Genomic DNA, 21,449 nt, shown 5'->3' with positions numbered 1-21,449 from the left:
TAAACTTGTCAGATATTTTTGCTTATTTTAATGTGCTTTTTTGAATATGAGCACAAGTTGACGTTGTTTTTTATTAAAATAATGTATTCATTAAATAAATTTAGATGTGTCTTTATTGCGAACCTGACCAAAATTTCATCTTTATATGCGTAAATGAACAAACACCATTAGCCTTTCCTCTAAAAATAAATCTCCGTCGATTGAAAAAGAGAGCCAGTAATGGAAAGTATCTAAGTACTTTTATTTAGAAACTGAAGTTCAAATTGGTGATACTTATAATTTATTTTAGGATTTCCACTGGAAATATTATAGTACTCAAAGGAACAATATAATGATACTGTACTAATACTAATTTATATTTCTAATATTACTAATTTATAAATCAAGAATTTATATGCAAAACATATGATACTCACATAAAATGTAAAAAAATGTAAAATGTTCTAGATTAAATGATCTAACTGTAGCAGCAAACTGCTACATACGAATTAATGCATCTGTAAAAATAATGATCCAGCTTTACACTACAAATACAACACACACTGAGGTGTTTCTCTGCATTTAAAGTTTCTACTTATGAAACAATAGTTAGTTTTGCTCCTATTAACCAGGGAATCACTTCCTCATGACGTAACTCACTCATTGACCAATCAGAACATGTACGTATTACTGCGCAGGCGCATTGAGTATTGAACTGAAGACATGGAAAGAAACGACTTTGACAGAAATTAGCTTGATAACGTGGTACTTTGCTACTTTTAAATTTACACACATGGTGTCAGATTAAAAGCACATTTCATCGTCAGAAAACCACCTGTCATTTTACCCTCCCGTAAGGCAGACACAGGTAAGGACGTTTTCGTACTTTGACAATGTTCGCAGATCCAAACGGGCAGCTAACATATCCTGGACAGTTTTTAGCCTAATTCCACGGACTACCGTTGTCTGTTCGTGGTAGCCAAGCACAGTGTATATTATCGGGTTTGTTTGTTTTTTGCTTATTCACTTATCATCAGAGTTATTTTAGCTAGCCACATCACCATGTAGCTAAGTTATCAGGACGAGAGGTCAAACGTTTTAAGAGCCGGTTAGTATTGAGGAGCTAACAAGCTAAAGAGTGACTAAAAGGTCTGACTGTAGTCATTCTGGCACAACACCGGTGTGCTGGGCTTAAAAGCAATGTCCAGCTTTGAAGAGAAATTGCTCCACTTGTTGTGGAAGATTACTGGAGCTTCATGCTGAGTATAGGAAGCCATCAGGTGACACTTCTGAGATACTGTACAGTATCTCAGATACTCAGATACTGTACAGTATCTCAGAAATTTTATGTTTAGTTTAGCCATATTTTATACTCTGAAAAACGGATTTACTGCAATTTACTAAACCTTGAGAAATTATGTAGGCTTACTTCTCACAGTGGTTGGTGGAGTGGGCAGCATGGAGGGTTTCTGGTACAGTATTACCTGCTGTTCTTGTATTATCTAGAACAACATGTACTACTTCAGTATAGCTGGAGTTTTGACTTTTGATGCTTTCCTTACTTCATTCACATTGCAAGTAGGTGTCATCATGCTGGAAATCCCCACTCTACTAGAATAGGATCATTGGGAGCCACAGTCTAAATTTACTATATTTCCTCCTCTGTCTGTTTTGGTTAGTGGAACTCAGGGTGTTTGTTCCTGAAATGTATCCCCCACCTACAGGGAGTAATGAATATAGTGAATTTGATGCATGGGGAAATCAGTATTCACAGTAGTTTTTGTTACTAAATGTAATGTTGTCATATTTTGATTTAAAGGTAGAATCCACTGTCGTTATCTTCTTACATAATACTCAGCATACAGTAGAGCTGCAGCTCTACTGTTTAATTGATTACTTGCCAGCTATTGTGATAATCAATCAATAAATAAGTCAAAAATCAGCTTTTTAAATGTGAATGTTTTCTTGTTTTTTTAACTCCTTCATGTCAGTAAACTGAGTATCTTTGGGTTTTGGACAGAACACGATATTTGAGGATGCCACTTTGGCCTTTGGGAAACACCGATCAACATTTTTCAACATTTTCTGACATTTTATAGAACAAACAACTAATCGATTAATCGAGAAATTAATGGACAGATTAATCAAAAATGAAAATGATCATTATTTACAGACCTATTATACAAGGGAAGCCAGTTGTAAACAAAAGAACTGAACTGCCATGATAGATATATCACTAACATGAACATGAACCTGAACCTGAAATGCATGTTGGACTTTACTTATACATAATTTTATGCTTCATTATTGCACATAAATCTCATGGCTGTCAACACAGGAGGGCATTAATTGTTTCTGTCTGTAATAAGGGATTGTGTGAGAGGTGTGTGCGTGTTCTTGATGGACCCGTTTTTGCATCAGACAAATTCTTGGATACTTATTACCTGGTTAGGTCGAGCCGGAGATGACTTTAACTTCTATTGGCCTTAATAAACAGAGCTGTGTCGGTGTTGGACGTGGAAGATCTGATATTTTGGTGCTGCGGCTGAGTCCTCATTTGAAAGTAGTAAGAACAATTTGTGCTGCTAGTTTTTTCATGTGTTGTCTGGAGCTGTCGCAGGTAACATCATCAGCTAATGCATCATTATCAACTCAGGAAGACATTTTAGTTTGTCACGTAGGACATTTAGTTTCAGTTTATTTGATGTTTACTTTGGCATTACTAGGTTAAGATTGTATGGGATATAAAAGCCTGCATGGGCCATAATTTGAGGGGTGTAAAATTACAGCTTATTTGCCAGTTTGGGAGTTGTCATAGATTAAGTGATTGTAAAAGCTGCTCCGTGCTGATTAGGTCTGTGATGTTCGTTGAGGCCAAAGCTTTGGGGGAAGTTAGATGGATGGATGACTTAGTGATGTGGCTTCTTGCTAGGCGCACCACTGTTTAACTTAGATGTACAAGCTTGGCCAATTCAACATTACAACATTTGGTAAAGTCAAAATGAATCATGTAGTTGATGTCATAAATTAAAGTTTCCCGTATGAACAACACACTGGTGCTGTTATTGAATAAGTAGTAGAATATTATATGGATTTAATTTGACCAAATTCTGAGCTAATGGCAAACTTTGTCAGAGTCTGAATCTCTTTTACCAGCACATGCACGTGGTTGCCTGAGGAATTTGAAAAGATTAATGCCAACACATTAAAAGACAGTTACACAATCAAGGACTGGAATCTAGGTCACACCAAGGCCAGTACAAAACATACTAGTACGTAGACTATTTGGAATTCAGAATTAAGATAGACTAAACTTAAATAAAGAAAATAAAGAATTGTTGCACTGTTGATACATTTGTCTTGGTGTTAATACTAGTGAGGAGGATAGTGAATGTGTTCAGTGGTTTAGTGTCAGAGCACAGTGTACTTAAAGGATCTCTCTGGTAATTTTAAACCTGGGCCATATATATTTTTTTTTTTTACATGTTTTGGGTACAAAAAGTTTTGGAATTGGTCCAGTAGATCGTCTCAAAACAGTCAGCCAGTGGACTACAATGGCTGTATAATGTAATTCTTCAGGGAAACCACATTGTTCAAAGTATGTTATTTTTTTTTAAAACCACAAACAGCTGCTATGTCGCTCAGTCCAAAGGCACCAGACTCTGTAGACAAAAACAGTAATTTTACCTCTTAGAACACGAGGGTTGCTGGTCTACCACTGCCTCGATCGGTTAGTTGGTTATTGTGTGAGTTTGATGTGGACCTGAACTAACATGTTGAAACAACAAAGTCGCAGCAAGATAAGCAACTCCCATGTGAATAGGGCTCAGGTTGACAAATACCACAGTTATCTGTTAAAAGCACTAACTTGAGATGGCCTCTAAACACTGGTAGTTCAAAAGACAGTGACAAGGGTCTGTCAGCACAACAGGATTGTAGACGAACAAAGTGCAGCCACTGCAGGTTGATCAGAGGCAGAACAGACAGACTTGGCTGTGTGTGTGTGTCTGTCTGTTGTACAGCTTCAAACAGGTGTCAGGACAAAGACAGTCAACCAGTAAATACCTGCACACTGAAATCTCCCTTGTAGTCATAATCACCAGCACTGCTTTGTTTGGAAAGGACATCCTCAATGGGAAACGTGCTGTAACACATAATGACACATGACTTATTGTCAACAACATCAAAGCCAGATCCCTGTTGTTGTTATTGTTATTATTATTCAGTGCCTGGATAGTGAGATTAGAAAAAGGGGGAAGGGAACCTGAGATCCACTGGCCTCGCAGCAAAAGATGAAATGCTTTTTATTGCAACAAGGAAGTAGTTATTCATAAAAGGTTATTCTTTAAGAAGAACTATTTTGATAATTGATTAATTGGTTTGAGTAATTATTTAAGGAAAAGTAAGTCAAACCTTTTGATTTCAGCTTCATAAATGTGAATATTTCCTTGTTTGTTTACTCATCTTTGATAATAAACTGAATATCTTTGGGTTATGGACAACCAGAAATCTGAGAAAGTAGATGAATCTAATTCACAGTGGTGTGTGAGAGCACATGGTTGTTGTTTTGGAGCCTTGATTGAGTTTGGGAAAAATTATTGGAGCAAACTGCCACACCTGAATCATCCTGAATTAACACGTGTGCATGCAGAAGCATCAATAGTATAATGATATTAAAGTCCAGGATATTTTGTGTTTACCATCATAATTGGCTAGTTATTGATCAAATGTTTGAGGTATGACAGGTGTACACAGTAGTACAGGTGGCAGCAGAAATATTTTGAAACCTCATTTCGGACTCTTTCTGTTGTGTTCAGTAACTGACTGTGACCACATGAGGACTCATGACGAAGTGGTTGGTGTCAGATGGTGTCCTGAGGCTGAATATCTGCCGCAGGCCAGATCCAGACCCCGAGACTGATTCAGAACTTAACATGCTGAAAATGTTACTGTTAAAACTGTTCTAAGACTTACTTTTAGAGCTATTTCCTTTTTTTTTTTTTTGTCCAAGATTTAATATTTAGCTGCCTCTGGCTCACTCTGACTTAAGAGAAAGGGCACTTCAAGAGACATGAACAATTCATAATTTTTTATGTGACTGCTTCCTCTCATCTACAGTGTGAAAACAGAACAACTTGACAATCTGAGGAGAAATGGCCATTTTCTCTGCCTTGTGGGAAAAAATAGCAGGTTGAGTTGCTCTGACACGATATTTTTGGGTCATTTATGGTTATGATACAAGAAACAACTACATTTTCTGATTTATTATTATTATTATTGTTGTTCTTGGTGTTATTTCTCAGATTCTAATGTTGAATCTATGGTTGCCACTGAGCAAAGTACCAAGGACCTTATCAGGTTGATAATGTTAATTACTCCGAGCACATGTTCACTCAGAGGAAGTGGCTCTCTGATGGAAAACTTGAATGTTGTCTGCTGCTTCAGCTCCTCTTTTGCCTCATATGATCCCATAGTCATGTGCTTTCAGAAGAGCTACACCGTCTGTGTCAGAGAGCGTGATGTTATAAAATGCAGTTGTTTTTCATCTTTTGGCTGGTAAGTCCACCAGTTTTATGGAGTGTGTGAAGCTGATTGTCAGAGGAACAATGCATGTAGTAGAAGTGAAAGTGAGGCACCAGCACTAAACTCCTAAAAGGGGTTCCTATTAATGTAGTGACCTTTCACATGATGTTAGTGTTGCTTAGTCATTAGTATGACTTGTGACTTATAATGTATTAAATGGAGAAAGGAGAACAAAATTTTGCACTGTCATGGTTCATGTACTGTGAAAAAGCACTGACTTAGTTTCTTTGGCCGTCCAACAAAGGAACATAAGACCAGTCTTTTTAGCTCAATAGGCAACATGATAACCTCTGTTTTACCCTCAACAGGCATTTCATTCTTCTTCAGATTATGTAACTATTGTTGTCTTATTCCAGGGAGGTTGATATCCATCCCTCAGGTTCCCAGAGATCCCTCGGCTTGCTCTGATGAAAAACGAGCAGGACGGAGACCTCCTCGAAGGTAACTGCGTAAAAAATAACAGACACACCCGCCATGCTCTCCAATGTTAAACACTTTGGGCATTTAGGTAGGGCTGCAGCACCATGGTTTAAAGGGATAGTTCAGATTGTTTGGAGTGTTGTTGTGGGATTGTATGAAGTACATATCCATAATAATTGCTCACAGTGGATTGTGCTCGGCATGCCTCCAATTTGGAGAAGCAGACCAGGAGTCCTGGTCGAGGTGCTAAACTATGCACTGCTGTGGGCGGCGTCAGCATAGCAATATATCTCTTAACCACCAAAAAAGGCCCTCCTAAAAAAAAAAAAAACTGTACACTATAGTTAGAATATTTTCTCTACTTTACGATGTGGTCAGAACCTTTTTTATGACAGAACTGAAGCCATCGTTTTATCTCTTGGCTTACGTCAAAACAACCAGACTCCACTGACAAAAACAGTAATTTTACCTCATTGAACACAGGAGTTGATTATGCTGCTGCTGCTGCCTCAATCAGTGAAGTAAGTTAGTTTAGATCCAATTGAATCATTTAAAACGCCAAAGTCTCACAGTAACACAAGCAAACTAACCATTCAAGTCAGTGGTAAACCAGCAACTCCCATGTTCTGTGATGTAAAAAACAGTGTTTTTGTCAGTGGGGTCTGGTGTCTGAAGTGACCAAAGAGAGAGAAAAACAGGCTGCCTTTAGGTCTGAAAGGCTGTCTGACAGTGATGTAAAGCAACATACATATTATATATCTTTTTTAAAACTTATTTTATTTTGACAGCATATTTATAGAAAGACAAATTTGTTTTCTTTGTTTCTGATCATAGAACATGTTTGATTTTAATAATTCTGGTGTCTCTTTGGAATTATTTAAGAACCTGAATGCTGTTAATTCTCACAGTGTCTTCTGTGAATGTTTTTGCTGCTTGTGTGAGGCTGTGTAAAGGCTAAAGGGCAGTTCTCAGTGTTAACACCAACTTCCAAGCACAAGTTTGGCAAGTGTGTGTGTGTTTACTTCTCTCTCTTCGCGAGTCATTTTAGAGACATGATGTCAGAGTGTCGTTGTGACATCTAATGATAAAAAAAGGGAATAGAGGCTGAGTCATATAAAATCAGAATCACTGTTGGGGAACAGTGGACTTTAGGACCAGCAGTGAGTTGGAGATGAATGGAGAAAAGAATGAACAGTCCAAATTCAGTGAGTAATACAGTTTTTGTGTGAGATTTTAGTTTTGTTTGTATTGACTGGTCTTTTGTATGTAATCCTTGTTGTCATGAAAACATGTTCATTGCTTCATGTTAAAGATTTGAATAATGTGGCCATAATTACAGGTTATTTCAGCAACTACATGCAATTTAAAGACTAAAGCTAAATCACTTATGTTGCAGTTTTGAAATCAAGTTTGAATTGCTTTTGGCTTATCAGCTGTAAGGTTTTTACAACGTTTGCTTCTGGTCATCGCTCTGACACAGTCTTTAAATGTATGCAGTTTCTCTGATAAAGCTCCTGTACATCAGTCTTAGATACTCTGAGTTAAACATTTTCCTGAGTAAAGAATGAATAAAGGTGTGTTTTTTGCTCTGTAAGGTTATTTAAGTTTTGTATGTATCTGCTGTGTCTCAACTCAAACATAAAACCTCATTGGTGTCTCTTTAGAAAGTAATTCATAACAAAAAAAAATCATGATTAGTAAAATCCCACATTCCCTTGGTGTCTGCGGTAAATTTTAAAGTTACTGTAAAATTATTTAAAAAGCCAACACAATAAAATTTGACCTGTAATGTAATGTGAAATAATTCTTTATCTACATGAGACCAAAAAGTCAAAAAGGCAAATTGCGCTTTTTTGGCATCTGCATACTTTAGTTTCTCCCATCAAGCTGTCAGTGCATCTCAGGTGCCATAATACAATGAGATCAATAAAATCATGTTGCATGGCTATACTGTATATTGTTGCAGAGATTATGCCACATCCCAAAATCTCAGCAATTGAGTGAGAGGTTATCCTAACCAGTCTGTGTTTTTCTTCTCTGTGGTTTTGTTAGAGGACTCCCCTCAGGAGAATGGAGTCCAGACAAACCAGTACAGCTCCATCTCCCCTCCTGCCTCACCTGTGGCCCAGGATGATCCCTTCTCCACGTACTTTGAGGAGAAGGTGCCCATTCCCGAAAGTGTCAACCAGGTACTTTCCAAGTCTCACAACCTCTGTTTCATGTAAAATAAAAAAATAAAAAAGCAGCAAATTTTGTCTCCGATATGAACATGTAGTTTTTTTCACTATAAAGTTTTGACCTTTTTTTTGATATTATGCTTTACCCTTGTTGGACATTTCATTAAAATTTGTTAGATTTTGGGAAGCACAACATATTTAATTGTAATAAAATTCTTCCGTCATCTTATTCAGGCATTCAGTTTCCGTAAACTCTGGGCCTTCACTGGACCAGGGTTTTTGATGAGCATCGCTTACTTGGATCCAGGCAATATCGAGTCTGACCTGCAGTCTGGAGCGAAAGCTGGCTTTAAGGTGATATATAAAAACATTAATCTGGTTCATGTGTTCGGCCATGGCCTTACAGTTCACTCTGTGCTGTAACGGGTGTGGATTAAGGACAGAATATTAACCATAACACTGTATCATCATGATTGGTGTCTGTTTTAGCTTCCCCTGTTCTTCACTCCATGTTTGAGGAACTGATTCGTTGTGTTTTTGTTGTTCTTTTTACCCAGATCCGTATCAAGAATTGACACGAGCAGATATTATCCTAATTTGGCAGTAAAACTCCCACATAGGAAGTAGAGACTTTTGCTGACTTTGACTTTCTTTCTCAGCTCCTGTGGGTGCTCCTCGGAGCCACCATCATCGGGCTGCTGTTGCAGAGGTTAGCTGCACGCCTGGGGGTCGTCACTGGGATGCATCTGGCTGAAGTCTGCAACCGCCAATATCCCACAGTGAGCGTTCCCCACTCTCCCCGCATCTCAGCTTCCCTTTTCTTGTTGTCAACCTTTAATGCTCTGGACTGTATTTTAAAATTCTCTGTCAATAGTGGCATTCCACTTTTGATTTTATGTTCTTAAATTGTGAGATATTAGATTCAGTAATGTTTCAGTTTCTACAGAGTTGATTAAACTCAGCTCCTCTTTAATGATTTTCTTTTTCAGGTTCCTCGGATCATCCTTTGGCTCATGGTGGAACTGGCAATTATTGGATCAGACATGCAGGAGGTCATTGGCTGTGCCATAGCTCTCAACCTTCTCTCTGTGGGCAAGTACGTCATTAACCGCTTTTCCATTAAAAATTATTACAAACATTTTTATAGATTTATAGAGTACTTTTTTGTTATTGTGAGTTATTGATAGAAATGCATTATCTTCTTTCTCCTCCAGGATTCCATTGTGGGCAGGAGTCCTCATCACCATCACAGACACATTTGTGTTCCTCTTCCTAGACAAATACGGTATATACACACACCATCACTTACGTATCAGTCTTATGTCTAAAACGTTGTGCATCCCAGTGTTAACACAGTTTGTATCTCCTTGTAGGCTTGAGGAAACTTGAAGCTTTCTTTGGCTTTCTCATCACCGTAATGGCTCTTAGCTTTGGTTACGAGGTAAAAGCCCCAACAGCTTCCACTATAATTCAAGCATTTGCTGACACAGTTTTTGCCAAGACGTTCACGGCACCATGACACATTTGAATCTGTGTTTCCTGTCTGTAGTATGTGCTGGTAAAGCCAGACCAAAGGGAAGTTCTGAAGGGGATGTTCATACCTTACTGTGCCGACTGTGGGCCTGTGCAGCTGGAGCAGGCAGTGGGCATCGTGGGTGCTGTCATCATGCCCCACAACATCTATTTGCACTCAGCGCTGGTCAAGGTTAGGAGCATATTTGTTGACACATGCAGATAAGCAACACTAAAAAAGTAAAGCCTCAGACTTTACTATGTTAGAATGAGAGTTTCCTAATAATTGCTATCTAGAGAAATGCAATTTTTTTTTTTCTTGTTAAAAGTAATGACCGCTTGAATCCTGCAGGTTAGTTCAACATTGTGAAGCATTATTGTTATACAGTGACATGTACTAATTTAGGAAGTAAGTAAGTGTCGATGACTCTGGGAGAGTTTAGATGTGTGATTGACCTACAGAACAAGTTGCCTTAGTCATATTTCTTATAGAATTTTAAGTCACAGTTAATTATTGCATCAGAATTTGACATAGTAAAAATGAATTGATAAGCTTAGCAGTTCTAATGATATTTTGAAATATTGTTATATATATTAATATGAGCAGATCTTGGGTGAAAGTTAAGTGTTATTCTGTCAATTTCCTTATATACCAGTCTCGGGACATCGATCGCAAAAATAAGAAGGAAGTAAAAGAAGCCAACAAATACTTCTTCATCGAGTCAACTATCGCTCTCTTCATCTCATTCCTCATCAACGTCTTTGTCGTCGCTGTCTTTGCCCAGGCTTTCTACAATAAAACCAATATGGAAGTGGTGGGTATAGAGAATTAAGAGTCTATTCCTCTTTAGGGAGTAGTGTTTGGGTGTTTTTGTTATTCCACTGTGTTCCAATAAGAGCAACATGATGTCCAGAGCCTCAGGTTGTGGCTCATTATGTGTTTGTGTCCCTGGTTGCAGAATGAATCATGCAATGCAACCGGCATCCCTCACACAGATCTCTTCCCTCTGAACAACGGCACACTGGAGGTGGACATCTACAAAGGGGTATGTCTGGTCGTCATTACAACGACATTACAAGATATTTGTTATGCAAGGACTCAATTCTGATTGGACAGACCGGGCTTCACACTCAGATTATTACCTTAGTCTGATGTCTCACTCCAGCCATGAGATTAATGACATAGAATTTGATTGAGATTTGCCAGAGCACGTAATGCAGAACATTAAATTTAATGTGTCAGTTATCGTGTCAATTAGTGTTGTACATATAAGACATACTTTTAATACATGATATGAATTTGGAACACAGCTCATGTACCTACAGACCTTTTTCACAGCAAACATTCAGACTTGTTATCGCTAAAAGCGCAGGTACAGCTAATTAGATTAGTCATTAATGCTAATCAGCTTGCACTATATCATGTAAACGGGCACGGAGCCCCTGATGGGAATGCAGTCTTCGTTAATATTGATAGTTACACCTGTAAGTTTCCTGCAATGATGTGCTGAAAAAGGTTCCTACTGATAAAAATGCAAGAAGTCCTGCAAAAAAAGATGCAAAGAAAGTCAGGGAGATGTCAGATGTCATCGTTTGTTCACCCTGTTAGTCGTGAGAGTTATTAATCAGGCAGATAAATTGAAAACACCTGCGTGGTGTTGCATAGTGGGTGTTTAGGAGCTTTAAAAAACTAATTTCCACAAACTATGAGTAACTTTGATTTAAACTTAAATTCAGCTTTTTACTCTGAACTTTTCTTTTTCCTCCATCCCTTTTGTTGATAAAGAATCCTCACCAGCTGTACAATAATAAATACCTATCTGTCTGTCTCATTTAATGGATGCTTAATCATTTATTTCCCCGTGGGTATGTCTGTCTGTTCAGGGAGTGGTCCTGGGCTGTTTCTTTGGCCCTGCAGCACTCTACATTTGGGCAATAGGGATCCTGGCAGCTGGACAGAGCTCCACCATGACAGGCACTTACTCTGGGCAGTTTGTTATGGAGGTAGGAGTATTGATTGGTTATGTACCTGGAAATGGGTAAAAACAAACATTAAGTGTGTATGCTCATATTCTTACCTTGATGTTTGCTCAGGGTTTCCTGAACCTGCGGTGGTCCCGTTTTGCGCGGGTGCTGCTGACCCGCTCCATCGCCATCACACCTACGCTGCTGGTGGCCATTTTTCAGGATGTTCAGCATCTGACGGGGATGAACGACTTCCTCAACGTGCTGCAAAGCATGCAGGTCCGAATGAATCATTTTAAGACATTTATAATGTTACCCTACTCTGACATGTATCCTTCTTTTACAGTTACAGTTAGTATGATAATATTATAATAGTCCTGTCCAATATTAAGTATGACTTTTTCTTTCTGTCCAACAGCTTCCATTTGCTTTGATCCCAATTCTGACCTTCACCAGTCTGACGTCCATAATGAATGACTTTGCAAACGGATTGTGAGTGAAATATAATGTTTTTAATCATCAGTTTCTTCTCTCAATATTAATTTATAGTAACCAACTTTATAGTGTCTCTAGAGCATGTACTATGGTATTGTTTATTAACCATATATCATATGTCATAACACTTATCAGCAGCCACAACTTCTGCTTCTACTGTAAGAAATCTCAAAGTTGTGGAGACGGATAGGGCTGAGCCAACAATTTATTAAATCCAAAATCCTCCATCAGACAGTTTTGTCTACTTCCCCATATTTGAAGCTAGCAGACAGAATTGTGAATCTGTATTTTCAAGATGTTTTTAGACTCAAAGTCAAAGACACAATCTCTTTCGGTGTGACTGCCAGATGGTGAATTTGTGTTGGCTGAGGTCTGTGTTTAGTTCTTCACCAGCAAACCAAATGGAGCTTGTTTGTTCAAGGTCGTATGAGTGACTCCGTTCCACATGAGTTTATTTTTAACTCCATTTACTGAATGTTCCTCCTTTTTCCCCGACATATATGCAGATAATTTAGTTTGAGTTATGTAATTTAGGAATTCACTCAGTGGTAGGCTGGAGAGTATTGATTTCAGAAAAAAACATTATTTCACAACAGTCTAATAAACTGCCTGTTTCCTTAGGGTGTGGAAGATTAGCGGAGGCATCGTCATCCTCGTGGTTTGTGCAATCAACATGTACTTTGTGGTGGTTTATGTGACGTCGCTCAACAGTGTGCTGCTCTACGTTCTCGCTGCCCTGCTCTCCTTAGCCTACCTGTGCTTTGTATGCTACCTGGTGAGTTGGATCACTGCAACATCACATCTGCCCCCCGGACACTTTTTGACTTTAGCGATTTTACATTTTGTGACCGCTTTACTGTGGATTTACTGACTTTGAACTTTCTGGCTCCTTCATCTGTTTTGGTGAAAAAATACCTGAGCGTGCTCAGTGTGTCTTGACTTCTGTGTCCTCTGTTGTCGTCTGCAGGCATGGCACTGTTTGGTTGCCTTGGGGGTTTCCTGTCTGGACTTTGGCAGCAGGGTAAGCAATCGACCCGCTGTGTTCATAGAGGAGCAGTCTGAGTACGACTCCTAGAGCTGAACAGGACTGTAACCACCAGCATTCCTCTTTCCTCTTGGAGACACTGAGCCCTGTACACAACCAAGACTTTTCTAGATCATTTAGGATCTTTTAAAGCACATTTGCCACATGTTTATTTTGTGCGGGGCTGGGTCTCAGGATTTGGTGCTTTTTAGGTACAAATTAATACTACACCAGCACAGAAAACTGAGTGCCAGGGTTTGATGCTTGAGAAGACTTCTAAGGAGATGACATATCGATAATTGTCACAATCCAACTGTATTCACCTTTTCTTGTAAAGGGACAAACTGTGGCATGAGTAGTTTTTATGACATAACTCTACCTTGTAACTGTACCACACTCTGTACCTTGAAGTAAGACCATCCATCCAAGACCATCTTTTTCTAAAACATTATCTAGACTCAAAAAATAGCAGCTCAGCTTGTATTTTCACCCCATGGTTCATTTCTAACCGGCCTTGTCGTCACACATTTAAGTCGCCATGGAAAGGCCGAGGGAGGATGTCCATTAAAAGTTTGTGGTTTTACACTGAAGTTCTAATGATTTCAGACTTCATCCAACAAGAACACATGTTGAACATGTAAACTCCAGTAGAAGCCACACCATTGAACAAGCTTGATGGTTTGTTTTTGATTTAATAACCTCAACATCACAGAAATGCCACAATTAAAATACAAACTACTAGTATTTACAATGAATACAGTTCCTCCTTTACTTTTGTTTCCATTAAGTAAGAGCTATTTACCTAAAATAGTAATCTTCTTTTTAACTTTTTTAATTCAGTCAAGACTAATAGTAGCTGCCTCGTGCACTCTGCTCTTTCCTTGACAAAATAAACCTCTCCTGGTGGAAGCTGCTCTCCACTCTGCCTACCTCAACATCCTCTGTTATCTCACACACATCTTACTGTAGCAGTCTTATTCACTGGATTTTTCTACTAACATCTCATTAACAAGAAATATTTTTAAGAGTCACATAAGGAAGTTGTCTTAATCCTACCATGTACATCAAAAATCACCAAATGATATCCAGCCCTAAAAAAAAAAAAAAAACATGGCTAGCTGAATCCTGTCTTTTGTGGTAAAGGCTTCAGTAACGTGTATGAATTATGCGCCTACTTCAGTCACTTCTCTTGTGTGGAGTCCCTGTTGTCTCGTAGTCCAGAGCGGACATCTGGTCAACCAAGTCTGTGAATGAAGGATGTTTTGTTTTGTTTCATTCTTTTCTTTTTTTCTAAATATGAGCTTTGGATTGTAACACTTGAAAATTGAGGATTATTGTCTGATAAAGTCTGTTATAGAGTTCACCATTTACAAAACCGGTATTGCGGCTGCCTGATGAAAACTACTGTTTTAATGTGATCATGACTCAACTGGTTCATGAAATCAGTCCCAGAGTGCACTTTGACCGGAAGTATTAACTGAATGGCACCTTTTATATATTTGACTTGTGATTCAGATATTTGTTGAGTTTTGTGTGTGCAGCCTCACCCACAATCCATTCAAACAGGAGAAGCTTTATAAGACTGCAGCCTCATCCTCAAAGCCTCTTTTAGTGCCTAAATAATCAGGATGCCAGTGACCAAGTATGAAAGAAAATAAGTTTGTAGCACTGTACAGGAGTCGTTTTCATTCATACTCAATTGTGAGGTTTTAGCCGTTTTTGTGTGTTTCTTTTAGTGATACCAGGAAAACCTCTATACCGCATTTTTATTCAGTATTGTCTGACTGTTGGTAAGAGCTCCAGGAGATAGAGATGATAGACATGTATTGTGTATATATTTTTACAATACATATTATAATTTGTAAAGGAAAACTTTGACTTGTTTATACTGCAATGCAGAGAAGGAAAGGCTGATGCGGTGGTTTAAAATGATGTTGCAGTCATAATTGTTGTAATTGTCATGACAAAGCTTTGTTTTATAGGACTGGAAACAGAAGTTGTTTTTTTAAAAGTCAGAGGAAGTTTATTTATACTGCTCAAAGTTTGTCCCAGTCACAAGTTTGTCCCAGAGGGTTTAACAGTCTGTAATCTATCTTTAGACCATTGAAAGCAGTCATTTTGTGAATTAAAGTCCAAAAATACCAAAGCCCAGAGCAAGCTACAGTTTCACAGATACAGATTCATTCAAATGTAGAAAATGTTTATGCTAATTCTGGCGCTACATCTGTTAACTAAGCAACAGTGAGTCCAGCGCTCAGCACTGACTCATTTAAGACCTCCTAATGGGAACTAAAACATTTGTTCAGTTTCCCCCCCCAGAAATGTTGGTTTGTTGTTCCTTCCCAACAGGGCTAGTTTATTTTTTAAATGTGTGTCTGTTTCTTTTTTTACTGGAGATTTGTAACACCATGCAACAGACCTGCTCACCAGTCAAAATTAAGATTAATGCACAGCCTGTTTTACTATGTGGAGAATTGAAACTTGTGTAGGAAAAAATTATTCATGTCAGACTCAGTGGATTATAGCTGAGACTAAACCTGCCTCCACACAGCCTTCTGTCGGTCCGTCTAATGTGGTTAAACACAGGCTCACTTGAGCAGTGGCAGTTTGATGTAGAGTTGATTATATGAACAACAGTAGGTGAGGACGATGGGTCATAATAATTATAAAAATACTAATAAATCATAATAAAGTCAGTCTTATTTTTCCAAATTTCCTTAAATTAAGAGGATTGGTGAAGACAAATTTGCTATTTTAAAATTAGATTGTATTCACTTTGTTAAAGCACCTGAGGAATGTCCAAGCAAGATGTTGGTATAAACCGATAAGAGCACACAGTTCATACAGGGATCACAGAAAAGAATCGCGTCCTCTGAGAAGTCGTTGTATTAAATGTTCAGGTGGATCATTTGCAGGTGTCTGGTTCAGAGTTCACAAAGTTTTCAAAAGGGTGATGGAAATGTATGTTGACAGTTTTCAGACTACTATGACAAAGAAAAACCAAAAACATGGCAAACGCACATTTGAACTGTTACAGAGAAAACTTCAATGTAGTAATATGAACATTGAAGTTATCAATCACTCATTTCTGGTCTTTCGGATAGAATGAATATGTGTCTGTCTACTGGATAAAACACACCATGTGTTCAAAATAAAGGGGAAATAATGGATATATGGACATTTGTTGGCGTCTTCTGTCTGAATGTCTCAAGAAAGATTCATGAATTATGTCTTTTTAGATGTGTGTATATATAATGAAAAGACAGCCTGGATATTAATGAGTTAATTAAACCCAATATTTAAAAAAAAAAAAAAAACATGGAGGTTTTCTCATGTTCGAATACACTAATAATTCCTGTTAAGTGGCAAAATGTTGGTGCATGAAATAAAGTACTGAACTTAGTAACTTTCCTTTCTGTACAACCTGCTAATTATGTAGAGTTAATTTCTTATGTAGAATTATCAACAAACTCAATTGACCTGTGAAAATCATGTAAAATATACAAGATGTGCACTTTAAGGGGTTACATATTCACACACACAATTTAAAATATGAAACTGTACACATTCATCTTTCCCAGATTAAGGATTCAAGATGTTCATTGTCAGTCTGGTTGTCTGTACACTTGTGTCTAATTCTTTGAATCTGAGCTCTATAACAGACATTTTATATATATATATATATATATATATATATACACACATACATAAAAATGAAAACTATTAAAAAAAAAGATATATATATATAAATCCATATGGACAGAAATAAATATAAAGAACAGAATATACGGCGACACTATGACTGCAATGAAAAGTATAAATAATAAATATAATGCATAATACATAAAGATATGTAGATGTATATCCTATAAATATAACATACAAAAGCGGTCTAACATCACCTTTATATAACCAAGGCTGATAAAATGCCATAGTAGGCAACAGAAATGCTTTTTTGCAGGACTTTCCAGGATTAAATGAGGCAAGTTGAGTTTGGAGAGGTGAGCACCCTTAATTAATCTGTAATTCTAAAACATTCTAAAAAATTGTGAACTAACACTTGACACATCTGCAGTCTTAAGGTTTATATTCCCAGGGGGAAAATAATAAAGCTATACATTTTGCAGTAACACAGATGCTTTCACAGGTCATAATCAGCACAAAGGTTGTACCTTTTTTTCATGTCAGTAGTGTAGGGTTCACATATTCTTTTTAATTACATAACTAATAGATTACACTTTGATTAATCACTTGTGAACAAGGCATGACAAAATCATGTGAGTGTGAGTGAGATGTTATTTAGTATTTTGTATCACTGTGCTCTGACTAAACCTCTGTCTCTTCTCTGTGTTTCAGATGGGACTTTCACGGCACACAGACATTTACTTACTGACTGACATGGACACTGATAATCTGGTTGAGAGATAGGAGGACATGTTGTGAGGCGCGGGACCGCTGAAGCTCGGCCAGTATGTGCTTGTCTTCCCCTCTCTGTGCCTATTTTTTTAAAGTGCCTTTACAGCACACAGTGTGGTACACCCACAGATTTAAAACAATGATGTATGTTTTCCACAAGTGTCTCAGAAAACTCAGCTATATAATGTTTATGCAAATAATGGTTTAATATCTGGGCTCCAAAGAAAGACTTGTCTGAAAGATTTAGGTTCACAGTGTGTGACAGTCAACGTATATCAAGAAATCACAACTGAAGTCACAATACATCATTTTTTATTCCTGTTGGAGTTAAAGGGAGACTTATATTTTCATGTAGATCTGTCCACTAAGTGTTGATGGTAAATGTAGTCCAATGAATCATCCTGCTCGAGGAGCCAAAAATGACACTAAACAAGTCAGCAAAATTTCCCATGTTGAAACTCATTGCAGCACAACACGCTGATCAGCTGACCTGACAGAGCCTGTAGTTCTTCCTGGTCACCAATGACTCAAATGACTGGTGCTGGTGACCAGGAAGTACAACAGGTTTTGATGCAGGAGAACTCGGTTTTCTTTTATCTGTAAATATAACACACCATGAGGTATTCATTGCTTCAGTGGACAACATTTACCATCAACACTGATTTGACATTCACATAAAATGTGGCAAAGTTTCCCTTTAATAACCCATAACTTAAGTAAAAGAAAAGACAGGGACAGTTGCTAACCAGGTACTACTGTCATGAAATGATCACTTTCCATTCAGAAATCTCACAATAATAAACTCACTATTCCACATTATTGAGACAGTGGAGTGCAGTTCAGGCTATTTCCAGCCAGTACTGCACTGAAGACCCCATGGACTTCCAATATGTCCACCAGGCTGCTCATTAGACAGGTCTGTGATCCATTAAGTTGTTTTTACCTTCAAATTCTCTCTGGTTTAGCTTCCATGACACTTAAAATCATATTTTGCCATTGTCACCTGACCCACAGAGTGAGAACAAGAGGTGTGATGTCAGTTCTGTATGATTCATTTATAATAATCAAACACCAAAGATGCAGCACATTGTTAACATTTTTTATGTGTTTGGTTTGGGCCAAACAGCTGTTTCATCTAGAGGTTAATATTAGACTAATACATTGCTATTATTAATATATTGAATATGAGCACTTAAAAAATATTCAAGTTATATATGTATGTGTGATTTGTCACACTTTTTCAGGTGTTTTATACTTTATGACAGAGTGACAGTTTTATGTCACGTTATGTACAGTTGTGTAATCTATTACAGATTCAGGGCATTTCTGTTCTTGTAGATAAGGGCTGTACATCTTCTTCATTTCCAAGTCTTTTGAAGACTGTGAGATCATAAAGATTTCTGCTAATTCTAAGATATATAATGAGATCAAAGCCACCATGCGGAGGATTATTTTAGCTGTCTCTGGTAGTAGAATCAAAAAAGACACAAACTTTAAACTGACAATTATACATGAGTGCATTTTTCAGTGCATTTTTTTTTTCAGTGGGTTTAATATGAGTGATCAGTGCTGAATGTAGTCTGATCAACTTAGAGTTTCTCAGCCTGCAAGCTTTCACAGACATATTATAAATCCATTCTTGCACATTAGAATATAATAATTTGGTATCTTTTTATTATTTTTATTTAATTTTTTATCTTCTCACTTAAGCGTAGGTCAGTTTTTTCAGATTTGTTTATTTATGTGTAGTTTATATATTTTTTATAAATGCTAATCTGGCTTGTATGTAGTTTTAGTGGATGTTTAGTTTGGTTTAAAATGTTTTTATTTTGTTGAGCTTCAGCTTGTCAGTTAGACTTTTTTGTTGTTGTTGATGAAGCCAAATTTGTCCACAGGTGTGATTGTGTTTAAAAGTGCACTTTTAAAAAGTCTGCACTGTGGTGCGAACCGGTCAGGTACAGTAAATATTAAGAGTGATGTGAGGTGTTGTGTCGTGTTAGCTTTGCAACAGAGTGCTAATATGACAAATGTCTCTAATTGACAGGCTGATACTTGTATGTCTCCTTGTGCACTTCATTAACTTGATTAGAATAGCACCTTTCAGAAAGTGTTTTACAGAAAATAAATACAATACAATAAATGAGGTAATAACAACAAACCATAGAACCATCAAAAAAAACAAACACTATAGAGCTCTGTTGATACATAAACCAAACCTTTTTCTTGACCAAATACTAAACTGCACTTGTATGTTTTGATTACTGTGCAGTTGACCCCAGTGCCTCCTGTGTTTACCACTGTGCCTGTTAACTGCTCAGTCAAAAACAAAGACAAACTCAAACTAGAATCATTGCAAGAATATGTGTTATAGTGGTGAGGTGTAGAGGCTGACAAAAGCCTTTCTGAAAGCCTAATATATTTGTTTTCTTTAAGCCATTATGTTCTGTGTTTGCCATAATAATTTCTGGAAGAATATTTTTCTTAGGAAATGTAAATGTATATTTTGTCCCATTTGGAGCTGCAAAAAATTAACATGTCATCTGATGAATTCCCACTTTGATTTAAATTAATTAAATGTGATTTGTACAACTGAAATAAAAAAAATATTTTTGCGAAAGACTTTTTAAGAAGAATTAAATGAACCAGCACTAAATTACAAAAGAAATGGGCCAAGGTGTCATTTAAAGCTTAAAAATTGACATTGTAAGCTGTGTGATAAAATATTTGTTCACTGTAGAGGACCAGAGGATCACAGCAGAAAAAGAATGGTGTTTATCTCCAAATGTCTCCATATTGGACAATATGATATAGTATTGGCACCATGCTAAAAGGGTGGTTTTCTAATTTTTTTGGTAACTAGATCTGTTGTTTTAGATAATCTGCCATCTCTGTTATATTTTTGAGTACTGTTTTTTTTTTCTTGTTGAATAAAAACGTACAAACACTTTTGAATGATTTTTGAATCATTTTTTCTGAATCTTAATTATTTCTTCTTGTTGTGAAAAAGACAAGGCAGAAATTCATTCCTGGGGTGTATGTAGTGTCTCATCCATAAAATATCTAGAATAACTCAGATTCAGCTGCTTTTTACTCAGTGTCCTTTATAAGGTAATCTGCAAGTTGCTATTTCATTCTTACTAGAAATTGTTTGACACATCAGTGAAATTAGTTTAGTACTGTTCATTGTTACAAATGTGACCATTTAGTTCACCATTTAGACATTATTGGTGATGCCTTAACATCCAGTCTGAATAGTTAAGTGTTTTTTAGTCTCGGATTACAAAGTTATATTTCTCTTTTTATTAATCAGAGGAGTACCAGAGTGAGTAGTTTACGGAACCTTGTTTAATCAGTTTATCGTCTGTTTTTAAACACTTAATACACAAAATATTTAATACTGTTTCTAGTTTATTCTTCACTTTAATATGCAACACTTTTTATGATATCCCCTTTTTATATTTCCTCCTGTTTATATTGTTACTATTTAATACTTCCACGTGTTCTGACCACTTGCTACTGTAACACGATGAATTCCCCCTCCGTGGGACCAATAAAGGAATTTCTCATTTTATCTTTGTAGCAGTGGAAGTACTCCTATCAGTGATGGTAGTTAACCAAACCAATTAAACGTTACCTGAGCTTGTTCACATCCCCCCTCATGCTCATCTTCAGCTCATTTCAGTGACAACTTGGGTTTTTCTCTTCGTTAGCATGTGCTAACCGCTAACACACAAACATACAAGTTTCCCACTCTCCGAGGGGTTGCCTTGGTAACGGCTGTGAGCGCCTGGAACGCGCAGCCGTTGTCGTCTTCCCGGCCGCACGAGGCCGCTGTCTCGAGCGCGGCTCCATCCTGTCCGGCAGCGGCGTTGCCTACG

General features: G+C 37.4%; 1 protein-coding gene across 2 annotated transcripts; it reads left to right on the top strand.

Annotated features, from left to right (window-relative positions):
* The first annotated feature begins 700 nt into the window (after positions 1-700).
* Positions 701-20,516, top strand: LOC139218795 (natural resistance-associated macrophage protein 2-like). Of its 2 annotated transcripts, XM_070850491.1 has the most exons (18): positions 701-847; positions 5,919-6,003; positions 8,035-8,171; positions 8,394-8,513; positions 8,819-8,938; positions 9,149-9,255; positions 9,374-9,444; positions 9,533-9,600; positions 9,709-9,864; positions 10,328-10,486; positions 10,631-10,717; positions 11,556-11,675; positions 11,766-11,915; positions 12,055-12,128; positions 12,753-12,906; positions 13,099-13,152; positions 17,512-19,360; positions 19,409-20,516. In XM_070850491.1, exons 2-17 carry the CDS (start codon positions 5,970-5,972, stop codon positions 17,581-17,583), a joined length of 1,683 nt encoding a protein of 560 aa, XP_070706592.1. In that variant the 5' UTR covers positions 701-847; positions 5,919-5,969; the 3' UTR covers positions 17,584-19,360; positions 19,409-20,516. The 2 variants fall into 2 exon arrangements, with proteins under 2 accessions (XP_070706592.1, XP_070706600.1); XM_070850499.1 differs by lacking the exons at positions 701-847; positions 5,919-6,003 and adding an exon at positions 7,125-7,187.
* Positions 20,517-21,449: the final 933 nt, after the last annotated feature.

The sequence above is a fragment of the Pempheris klunzingeri genome, chromosome 2, assembly GCF_042242105.1.
Source record: "Pempheris klunzingeri isolate RE-2024b chromosome 2, fPemKlu1.hap1, whole genome shotgun sequence".
Classification (NCBI taxonomy): domain Eukaryota; kingdom Metazoa; phylum Chordata; class Actinopteri; order Acropomatiformes; family Pempheridae; genus Pempheris; species Pempheris klunzingeri.
The sequence above is the reverse complement of the archived record's forward strand: the minus strand, read 5'-3'. Positions and strand labels throughout refer to the sequence as shown.